This window comes from Oryx dammah, unplaced genomic scaffold (genome assembly GCF_014754425.2).
Source record: "Oryx dammah isolate SB20612 unplaced genomic scaffold, SCBI_Odam_1.1 HiC_scaffold_26, whole genome shotgun sequence".
Classification (NCBI taxonomy): Eukaryota; Metazoa; Chordata; class Mammalia; order Artiodactyla; family Bovidae; genus Oryx; species Oryx dammah.
The window spans coordinates 87,520,852-87,533,035 of NW_024070210.1; the positions used below are offsets into that span (position 1 = coordinate 87,520,852).

The 12,184-nt window shown below is 43.6% G+C and overlaps 1 protein-coding gene across 1 annotated transcript in view; it reads right to left on the bottom strand.

Moving 5' to 3' along the window:
* MAP2K1 (mitogen-activated protein kinase kinase 1) overlaps positions 1-6,594 on the bottom strand; it is a 74,071-nt gene extending 67,477 nt beyond the window's left edge. The window contains exon 1 of the mRNA XM_040225812.1: positions 6,033-6,594. Coding sequence (XP_040081746.1) covers positions 6,033-6,112 — 80 coding nt within the window. The 5' untranslated portion in view covers positions 6,113-6,594. The remainder of the gene's footprint in view (positions 1-6,032) is intronic.
* Positions 6,595-12,184: the final 5,590 nt, after the last annotated feature.

The following is a 12,184-nucleotide window of genomic DNA, read 5'->3' on the forward strand; positions in this document are numbered from 1 at the left end:
TAAGGCCGTAAGAGATCCCCCCAAAGCACAGCAACCTGTTTCAACCTCTCTACCCGCTTCCTTAAGGGCCTTCACACTAACAGATGTGTGTTCCCACAAACCTGCAGAAAGTGCTGATGCAAATCAAAAAGCTGTGGATGCCACCAAGCAATGCGCCTTGTTTATTCAGCACCTTGTGGCCTTCAAAGCACTTCCGTATGTGTTATCTCGTTTAATCTTCATGATACTCCTTCAAGGTAGGAACAGTTCAATCATTCAGTCAACAGATATCTACTGAGTATCTGCTATGGGCCAGACACTGATCTACTCACTGAGCAAGGAACAGACCAACCCCCCGCCTTCATTAAGCATACATTTTAGGACAGGGGGAGGTGGAAATAAATATTTATAGACAATGCAACAGTAATTAGTGGTAAGTGCTGCGAAGAAAAACGGCAAATAAGGGAGCCAAGCATGATAGGGAGTGCTACAAATAGAGTGATCAAAGATGGCCTGTGTGAAGAAACATTTGAGCAAAGTTCCAAAGGAAGTGAGGGAGCAAGTCATGGGGGTATTTGGCAGAAGAGAATTCCAGGCAGAGAGAACAGCAGAAGTTCTGAGATTGGAATGCACCCAACCAACTGTGGAACAGCAAAGGGAACAGCACGGCTGGAGCCAAGAGTGAAGGGGACGATGCGGAAAACTAAGAACCTGATCATGCAGAGCCTTGTAGGCCACTAAGACAAATACTTTACAAACCACTCTCATTCTCACTCTGTGGATAAGGAAATGAAAAGTCAGAAAGTACAAAAGACCTGCCTAAGGTAAAAGAAAAAGTGAGGTCTTGGGAGCACCCTGCATTGCAACTTTGAACTCTGCTTGGACGCCAGCTTCTCCTTGGGAGGGTTACAAGTGCTCTTTAAAACACAAAGAAAGAACAGACTGTATGATTTCAATTCCCCTACACCATGAAATTTTTGCACCTTGTTTTATGTCCCTGGATATGTTTCAATGTCTCCTAGTTTACAGTCTATGGGAACTTGAATAGATTTTGTATCCTACTGATATGTGAACTTTATGAATTTTAATTATGCTGAATTGCTTCATGGCGCCTTCCAGATCCACTATATCCTTCTACTTTTCTGTATATTCATTCTATTAATTTTTGAGAGTTTGATATTGAAACTCCAACTAAAAATCTTAATTTATCTACTTAAAAAAATAACTGTAATATATAGTGGAACTATATATAACTTGTTCTGTGTTTTCCAAGTCTCCTGTGTGTTTTCGTACTTTCACAATTTCAAAAATAAAAAGGAAACAGAAAAAAAAAAAGGGGGCACAAAGAAAGATTAACTGAGTGCCTTACCATGGAAGGAGAGGCAAAGTACCCTCAAACTCAGCAACCCCATTTCTGAGTACATTCCACAGGGAACTCTTATAAGAGTCCAAAAGGAGGTACAGATTTAAGGACAGTGATGGCTTCACTGTTTGAAGCAGCAAGGGGTTAGAAACGACAAAACTGTCTTATTCTAGGGGAATGATAAGTAGAATGTGGTACCCGCACACGGTAGACTGCTCTGCAACCAAGAGAGATGATCAACTAGACACACGTATAACACTATGAACAGAGCTCAGAAATACGGTACTTGTTTCAAAAAGAAAAAACCTGAAATAAAAGTTAAGGGTGGTCATTGCTTCCATTCAAATATTGATGATTCTTTTCCTTCCAAGAAGGCCCCTGTCCCCTTTTAAGGTCACTATCGCCATGTGATTTGCTTTACAAAAATGGGAGCAAAAGTGACCCTTCTGGGCAGAAACTTTAAAAGCCAGCATGTGGTTCTCAAGATTCCTTTCTCACTAAGCATATTTCAGACATGGTGCCTCCATCAGCCTGAGTCCCTGATTGGAATCCAATCAAAAGAGCCTCCCATTAATCTGAAAGCATGGTAAACTACTGAGATTTTCTAGTCTATCCCAACTGATGCAGATTTATAGCACAATAGGATTTTTAATTAAAAAAAATGAAAATATTTAAAGTGCACAACATGATGATTCACTATATACACACAGTGAAATGATTATTTCAGTCACGCTAATTAACATACACATCTCCTCACACATTTACCATGTGGAGTGTGTGTGACAAGAGCACCTGAAATCAACTCTCCCAGCAAATGTCCAGTATTCAACACAGTATTATTAACTATAGTCATCACGCTAAGCATTAGATCTCTAGACTTATTCACTCTATTAACTACAACTTTGTATCCTTTGACAAATATCCTCCCATTTCCGCCACCTCCCCACCCCAGGTAACCACCTATCTACTCTATGCTTTCATGTACCCCTTTTTTTTAGATTCCACATAAAATCTGAGATCATGCAGTATTTTTCTTTCTGTGTCTAGCTTATTTCATTTAGCATACTGTCCTCCAGGTCCATCCATGGTGTTGCAAATGGCAGGATTTCCTCCTCTTTCAAGGTTGAATAATAGCACAATAGTATACAGCACCCTAAGCACACAAAACAACACTACCTCCCTCCCAAAAGCACACATATACCCACCGAATAGGTAGAATTATAAGACCATATATTAAATATCTAGAGTAGGTGAGATGGTGTCCTGGAGAGAGAAGAAAGTGGGGAGGAGGGAATAAAAATATAGGGAGAAATAACAAAAAAAAAAAAATGAAAAGCTATTAAAAGACTTGATAAACAGACTGCGCAAATATTAGTAATTTCACTAATTTTCTCCACAAACATTTGTGCACTTATTACTTTCTAGGTACTATTCCAGGCACTACTTATTGAACAGTAAATCAGAAAAGGACAGTCCAATCTTATAGGTTATAAGGTGTACAGAAGACAGAAATATTTAAATATCCCAGTAAAAGACTATGGACAGTGAAGGAGTGCCATTAAAAAAGTCAGGTGACATGAGAAAGAGGGACCCAGTTTAGATTAGGTGGTCTGTGAACATCTCTGAGGAAATGACATTTACTCAGAGGTGAAGACTGCTTCCTTCGCAGCTTGGGAAGAGAAAGGGAGGACTCATGTCAGGCAAATGGAACAGCATGTGCAAGGGCCTGGAGGGAGTCTGGACCATCCCATGGAGGAAGTGAAAGAAGGCCAGAGTAACGGAAGAAAGGAGCAGCAGGAAATGTGGTTAAAGAGATGTGGCAGGGAAGGGGGGATACAGCAGACTCAGCCCAATATAAAGAATTTCGATTTTCTTTTATTCTAACTGCAATGAAACTATGAAAACTTTTGGGGGGGTGGGGGAGGGGCAGTGCTGAGTTGTGAAGTCTGTGGGATCTTAGTTCCCTGAGGAGGGATTGAACCCAGGCCCTCAGGAGTGGAAACAGGAAGTCCTAATCCTTGGACCACTAGGGAATTCCCAGTGAAAACATTTTAAACAGGGAAACGACATGATCTTGTTTCCAACTTATTTCACTCTAACATTTAGCACCCTTGCAATATGCTCATATATTTTTGCAAACTTGCAAAAGAAATATTTTTGCAGTCTTCTTCTTCAAGGACCCCCAGAAGCTGCATAGAATCCAGGTCCCATATAACATAACTTTGTCTGAATGGGGTAAGTGCTCCATTAGAGTGCAGTCCCAAGTGCCAGGGAGTCACAGAGAAACAACCTTGCCAATTTAGTACCAAGAGTTCTTTAATGTCAATGGACATTTTTCTTTTTACACTTTATGAAAATGTGCCAAATCATTCCCTGATCTACTGAGAGAAACATGAGTACATCAGCTTTGCTTGAAAAATGGGAAAGATGTATTAACAGATGTGTAAAACTTTCCCCCATGAGAGGCAGGGAGCAGGGGAACAGTCCCTGTTTGTCTCAGGCAGCCTAAACAGGGATGCCGCCTACTGTAACACAGCAATGAGTCATAGAGGTAGATACGAATGGCACAGAAAACTGAGTAAGGGGGTCGGTTATCCAGAAGCTACGGCACCTCATCTACCACAATGACTGCAAATTACCTTCAGGCTTCCCTCAGCATTCTCTACCCAGTAACAAAGGTACCAGCAGCTAACACTGACGGAAGAGTTACTACTGTTAGCTCATTTAGTCGTCACAACTCTAAATAGATCTATCATTAGACCCATTTTCACAGACAAAAAAACTAAACCTAAGCCCTAGAGAGACCTGACCCAGATCACAAAACCACAAACTTAGCCTGACTCCAGAGTCCAACCTTGTACCCACTGTTTAGAATCTCCCACTCCCACCAAATATATCTGCCACCAACTTCAGCATAGTTTTTTCCTTTTTTTCTTCCCTCTCCCCTTTGTAAGAACACAGCCACAATTGTAAGAACTTTGTAAGTTCTTTGTGAGTTCTTACAGTCACTTTGTAAGAACACTGGGGTCACAATTAACAACAGAATGACTACAGGTACTTCCACTCACTGCTGCGGCTTAGTCGCTTCAGTCGTGTCCAACTCTTTGAGACCCTATGGACTGTAGCCCACCAGGCTCCTCTGTCCATGGGATTCCCAGGCAAGAGTACTGGAGTAAGCTGCCTTGCCCTTCTCCAGAGGATCTTCCCGACCCAAGGGATCAAGCCTGCATTGGCAGGTGGGTTCTTTACCATTAGTGCCACTTGGGAAGCCCCACTTTCACTACCTTCTTCCAAAATGAATGGGAGCACGATGGTCAGGACACAACATTCAGTCAGAATCCACTGTGGTCAAAATTTGTCCTGTCCTGCCCTGCTCTGGTGCTGGTGGTGGAGGTGGGGGTGATTTCAGAACCATATTAAGGGGATAAAATTCTGCACACTAAACGTGCATCGATGTATGCAGTTATCCACTAACCTGGACACGTTAATATCATGCAAAACAGATACTTCAGAAAGGAGTTTGTCTGAGGAATGTGGTTGAGCTCACATCACGGGTCTATTCACCACTGGCCTTGTGATCATTATAGGGGTGGACAGAGCCACCAAGCCAGGTCCCCAGGCTATTAAAATTGAGAGACAAACAAAGGTTACAGAAATCACCAAAGGGCAGAAGGTCAAGGCCTAATCTGTTCTTTTCATCAGCTGGTTTCCAAAAGTTTCCAGGGGTGCAGGTAAGAGATTAAGAACTCTTATTAATCTTTTCTGTTTATTTCTCCAGCTCATCAGATCTTTCTCCTTCACACAGTCCTGTTCCTTACCTAGGATACAAAAGAGTTATGGGAACTCAGAAACATCCATGAAACAGACTCATCACTGTTTAAAGAAGTAAACTGCTGGTTTGTGATGAACACTGGAAGTTGCAGAGACGGAGCACCTCGTGTGGGATTTCCAAGAACATGGTGTCATGTCTCAGGTCCAAAATTGGGCTCATGGTCAATTAAAGCAGCCCAGGAGAGACACCGATGAGAAAAGATCTGGTGAATGAATGAAAAGTCAGATGAAGAAAAGAAAAGCAGCTCCCTTCAAAACAAGAGTCTCCAGGAAGAAGGCCAAGGAATGGGAGCCCCCAAAGTCGACAAGTAAAAAGCCTCGGGCGTGTCGGTGTACACACATCCTCGCTGGCCTGGCAGCGGTCGCGACTAGCCACTCCCAGCCCACAGGTGTCCAGCACGAAGGTGAGGACTGCTCGCCGGTCCCGACTCCACATTCTACACCCTGAGTTGAACTCAAGACGCAGATGCGATCTTAATTTTTCCAAAACATCGGCTCCCTTCTCCCCGTTACACACCAGAATCCCAGTGAATCTAGGAGAAAGAGCTGGGGAGAGGCGGGCGATGAACCAGTTTTTATTTTTTAGGGAGAGGGAAAATGACCAGAGGTCAGGGATGACTGAAAGGGTCGGTAGAGGGGTGGGGATGGGCATCGCTACTCGTTGGGTGCACGGACTGGTCTGAGTCAGGAGCACAATCAGTGCTTAGTCACCGATACCTCGGCGGCCGGAGTTCCTCGCGCCCGGCGGCCCGAGACGTACGTGATGACCCGGGCAGAGCCCCGCGCGAGGCGCACACCCGACTCGGCTTCTGCACCCCGGCCCGGGCCTCCCCAGCCCGCCCCCCACCCCAAGACTTACTCCGCCGAGCTGGTCCCGTTAACCGCGGAGCCGTCCGGGGCCGGGTTCAGCTGGATGGGCGTCGGCTTCTTCTTGGGCATTTTGGAGCCAGGAAAGGCGCTCCCAACTCTGAGGGCGGCCCCTCTAGCTTCCTCCCTCTGAGCTGCCCCGCGCCGGCCTCGCGGGGCCAAGTCAGGGCCGCAAGCCCGAAGGCTGCCTTCGGGGGGCGCGCCCTGCGCGGTCCCGTCAGGGCCAAAGGGCCCGTGGCGGTCTGGGGGAAACCCCGGCCCACTTGCTCCGTGCACAGGGAACCGAAGGGCTTCCCCGCCCGCGCAGCTCGGCAGCCCGGGATTCCCTGCCGCTCTCCCTCAGTCAACCGGTCTCCGGGCGCGCGCACCACAACGCTGATCCAGCCACAGCCCGGGAAAGTGCGCCGCCGCCACTGCCGCGTTCCAAGCGGCACAGCGCAGCAGTCCCAGAGACGGACTGGAGGGCGGGGGAGAGCTGGGGGAGGGCTGGGGACAGGGGAAGCCTCGCCCCCCCAATGCCAGGAGGCTGCGTTTCCACACGCCCACCTGGCTCCGCCCCAATTGCCTCTCTGACAGCCAATGAGAGCACGCCTCGGCGGCAGATGACGCGGAAATACGTCACGGGGCGCGGCGCGCGGCCCTGGGGGCGGGGTCCGGCCCTGGCTCCACAGCGCCCTCTGCCGCCTAGAGACTCCCAGGTGGACCTACCGGGAAAGGAGGCTGTGCATCCTGGCTCCCATAGCGAGTCGAGGAGAGCTTGATCTGGTAGGTCGCCACGCGGTCTCCTCCCGTACGGTGCCTGTAGCCCCAGAGCCGAGTCACACTGATGGAGCTAAAGTAATAACATGAATAAAGAAAAAGACCCCTTCCTGTTTCTGGAGGCAGCGTTGGGGAATAGACAACTTGTCAGGAGACTGCTTGTGTGTAGCAAATTGTCAAGTAGAAAGTTACGTGTAAAGCGGTAATACTATTAGTCTGCTGACAAAGGTACAGGGAAATGAGTATTCAGTGCGGATGAGACTTTAAATTGGGGCATTTCTCAGAGCAGATTGGGAATATATCTTAAAAACCTTTTGAAAAAAGTCCTTTCAACCAATAATTCCCGTTCTATAAAACTTGAAGAAAAAAGATGTGAATAAAGAGCTTAATAAGATGAAGATGACTTGTATGATTCAAAATACACATTCAGTTCACCTCTTCCTCTTTCCCTCTCTATTCAGTCCCAAAGGCATTAGGTGTGCAAAACAAGGTAAGCATCTACACCTCGTGATCCAGAGCAGCCTGTCAGCCACCTAGCCATTTGCAATATGTAGAGGGTAAAGTTTGCTTTTCACTTTTTAGCCATTTATGCTGTTTGAATTTTTTATTATGTATATAATTTATTCAATGTAAAACATTTTATAAATTGTTTACAGATTAACATGAGAATGTAAACTTGTGAAGATATTTTGGGAAACAGTCTGCCAGTTCCTCAGTTAAATATAGTTACCATATGACCCAGCAATTCCACTCCTATATGCTCAAGAGAAGTGAAAATATAATATCCATACAAACTTGTACACAAATTTTTATGCAAATGTATGGCAGCATTATTCATAATAGCCAAAAAATGGAGACAACCCAAATGTCCATCAACAGATAAACAAAATGTGGCACATCCGTGCAATGGAATATAACTTGACCATAAAAAGGAATGAAGGCTGATCTGTGCTATAGCATTCATGAACTTTGGAAACATCATGCTAAGTGAAAGAAGCCAACCACAAGATCCCACATATTTTGTTATTTCATTTACGTGAAATGTCCAGAATAAGCAACTATATAGAGACAGAGAGTAGATTAATGATTCTTTAGGATTTGGTGGGAAAGCTGAGCAAGAAACAGTAGAATGACTGCTACAGGGTAAAAGGTCTCCAAAAACTAAGATCTTGGCATCCAATCCCATCACTTCATGGCAAATAGATGAGCAAGAAGTAGAAACAGTGACAGGTTTTATTTTAGCCTCCAAAATCACTGTGGATGGGGACTGTAGCCATAAAATTAAAGGATACTAGCTCCTTGGAAGAAAAGCTATGACAAACCTGGATAGCATATTAAAAAGCAGAGACATCACTCTGTCAATATAGGTTCATATAGTCAAAGCTTTGGTTTTTCCAGCAGTCAGGTACTGATGTGAGATTCGGACCATAAGGAAGGCTGAATTCCAAAGACTCGATGCTTTTGAACTGTGGTGTTGGAGAAGACTCTTGATAGAGTCCCTTGGACAGCAAGGAGATCAAACCAGTCAGTCCTAAAGGAAATCAGTCCCGAATATTCATCAGAAGGACTGATGCTGGAGCTCCAATACTTTGGTCACCTGATACAAAGAGCCAACTCATTGGAAAACATCCTGATGTTAGGAAAGATTGAGGGCAGGAGGAGAAGGGGGCAGCAGAGGATGAGATGGTTAGATAGCATCATTGACTCAATGGACTTGAATTTGAGCAAACTCTGGGAGATAGTAAAGGACAGAAGAGCCTGGCATGCTGCATTCCATGGGGTCACAGAGTCAGACGACTTTGCAACTGAACAACACCAATACCATGCGATGATATGAATGAATCTCATTAACATCCTGTTGGGTAAAATAAACTAGACACAAGAAATACATATGTATTTATGTATATACCATATATATATTATACATATATTTACTCAAAACTGACAGATCTAGTCTGTGGAGGTGGAAGCTGGGATAGAGGTTATCCTTGAGGAGGAGAGGAATTGAAAGGTGAGTTGAAGGAGGCTTTTAAGGTGCTAGTAATGTTTACTTTCTTGCTCTGGGTAGAGATCACAGGAAAGTGTGTTCCACTTACGATTTTTATTATCTTTCAATAAAACAATGTGTGTTCTGGACCTATGTTACCCCTCAATAAAACAATTACTTGAGGGAAAAAAAAGAAATTTACCCAACATCACTAATTATCAAGGAATGGAAATCAAAACCACAGTGAGGTATCACCTAATACCTGTTAGAATGGCTATCATAAAAAAAAACAGAGATAAGTATTGGCTGCTGCTAAGTCACTTCAGTCGTGTCCGACTCTGTGCGACGCCATAGACGGCAGCCCACCAGGCTCCCCCATCCCTGGGATTCTCCAGGCAAGAACACTGGAGTGGGTTGCCATTTCCTTCTCCAACGCATGAAAGTGAAAAGTGAAAGTGAAGTTGCTCAGTTGTGTCCGACTTTTAGCAACCCCATGGACTGCAGCCTACCAGGCCCCTCCATCCATGGGATTTTCCAGGCAAGTACTGGCAAGGTGTGGAAAAAAAGGGAACCCCTGGGCTTTTTGGTGGGAATGCAAATTGATACATCAAAAACCCCCATAAAATTAGTGGAGTGTCTAAAAAAATGAAATTAAAAATAGATCTACCAAATGATCCAACAATTCCACTCTTGGGTATGTATCCAAAGGAATTGAGATCAGGATTTCATAGAGATCTCTACACTCCACGTTCAACACAGCCTTATTCACAGTAGTCAAGATACGGAAACAGCCTAAGTGTCCGTCAACAGATGAACAGAGGAAGAAGACCTGGAATGGAATATGACTCAGCCATGAGATACAAGGAAATCCCGCTATTTACAGTGATGTGGATGGACCTTACTCTAAATGAGATAAGTCAGGCAGAGAAAAACAAATACTGTATGATCTCACTTATATGTGAAATCTATAAAACCCAAACTCAGGGAAACAGTAGAGTAGAGGTTACAAGAAACTTTGGGAGAAGAAATGAGATATTGGCCAAAGGGTACAAACTTCCAGTTATAAAATTCACGAGTTCGGAGAGCCTGATATACAGTATTTATAGCTAATAATACTATAGTGTATAATTGAATGTTGCTCAGAGTAAATTTTAAATGTTCTCACACAAAACAGAAATGGTCATTATGGGACAGCAAGGAAGACTTAGTTAATGCTATGGTAGAATCATTTTACTATATATGGCTTTGTCAAATCAACATTTTGTATGCAAATTTATACAATGTTATATGTCAATTCAGTTCAGTTGCTCAGTTGTGTCCAACCGACTCTGTGACCCCATGGATTGCAGCACATGAGGCTTCCCTGTCCATCGCCAACACCCAGAGTTTGCTCAAACTTATGTCCATCGAGTCAGTGATGACATCCAACCATCTCATCCTCTGTCGTCCCCTTCTCCTCCTGTCTTAGGTCAGTTACATCTCCATAAAACATGGGAGAAAAAGAAATCACAAGAAGACTTTTTTTCCCTGTCAGAAAATAGGTCAGACCAGCTGAAATGTATTTTTATTTTTTCTATTTCGGTTTTTAAATTGAAAGAAAATATAGGCTTTTCTCACATTAAAACATATAGGTCTTTTGAATATTTTGTGGGTTTAAAAAAAACTTATGTAACTAATGCCAGCTTAATATCGGGGAAAAAACTAGAATAGTATGAAAAGATAAGAACCATTCATAAAACACTGCCATTTACATTATGGAGTCCTGTGTTCATATTAGCCATGCTCACACAGTTAATATTTTAGGATCAGTGAACTTTATGATATTATCAGCCTATGAGTTTTATTTTAGCAGCAAGTCCATATTTGCTTCTTACAAATTAAGACCTTTTATTCTCTTATTATGACAAATTCAACTGGGAAATTCAAAATAAAAAAATGTCAAGTTATGGTAAACAAAAGTTAATCCATATGAGGAAATTCCACCTTACATTTCCCCTCTTTTTTTTGCCATACCCCAAGTAGCATGTGGGATCTTAGCTCCCCCACCAGAGATCAGACCCACACCCCCTGCAGTGGAAGCTTGGCGTCTTAACCGCTGTACCGCCAGGGAATTTCCTTTTTCATTTTTATACCACAGTTTTTTCCTACTCTCTAGTCATGAGAGAACTCTGACTCTTTATTAAAGGCTTTTACCATCATTAAAACTCCCTTTGCCTATAATCATTCTGCAAGGTGGGGCTGACTTTTGTAATGTTTAAATAAACAGCTAAGGAATATAATCCATTGTCTAGATTTTTAAGCTCCTGTGAGTTTGGCAGCTGTTCCTAGTGAGTAACTGAGTGAAGGGTCACAGTGGACAGGGTAACACCACCCTCCCCTCCCCTTTCAGAGGCAGTACATCCACTTCCTCAGTTCTAGATGTCAGACATTCCAAATGCAATGAAACCACTGGGTTATTTTGGGAGCCACATTTAATGGTCACTTGCCCTTAGTTTAAAGGAAAAGGTACCCCAGCAAGGTAAGGGCTGATGCAATTTCAATTGCTCTCTAAGGATGTGGCTTCAACCAGACAGGATGTCAGATCTGGCACCTTTTTTTGGAGGGGAGTGGTGGAAGGGACCTCACCCTGGCTTGGCATCCGTGAGAGATGTGCTACTTTGCTTTTCCCCCTTGGGGAGCACAATGAAAGAAGATATGCTTGGGACATACCAGCTTCCTCGAGGGCAGCTGTGGGGAAGGAAGTCTTGACTTCCTTTGCAATCACAGTCCAGGATCCCGGATATTCTTAATCTCTAATCTGGTCTGAGATGAAACAAATCTTTCCCAGAACATTTATTTGAATGCTTGTCATCACTGGTCAGTTTTTTTTTTTTTTTTTTTTCCATTCTCACTTCTACTCAATGGAAAACCCCAGCATCATCCTTTTCCTGTCAAGTGCTTTGCAAAGATTACAGGCAGGAAATTTAAAATGAGAGTGACCATTTAATCTACAGATTTGAGAGCTATGATAAAAGAATACAGGGCCTACACAGGTAGTCATTGTAACATCTATCAATCTTTTTATAATTCATACTCTTGCTCAGAGGCCAGGTCATCTTGTAGAGAGCTTAGAATTTGTCTAAGGAGAGTTTCATCCCCACAAATGAACAGTGGGTGACACATAGTCTCGGGTTTATGTGTGTTTTAAGATATTTTAAATTATACTGATTAGTACATCAATGTGTTTTAGCTCAGTTGGGAAAGAATCCACCTGCAACGCAGGAGACCCTGGTTTGATTCCTGGATCGGGAAGATCGTCTGGAGAAGGGATAGTCTACTCACTCCAGTATTCTTGGGTTTCCCTTGTGGTTCAGCTGGTAAAGAATCCACCTGCAATGTGAGAGACCTGGGTTCAATCC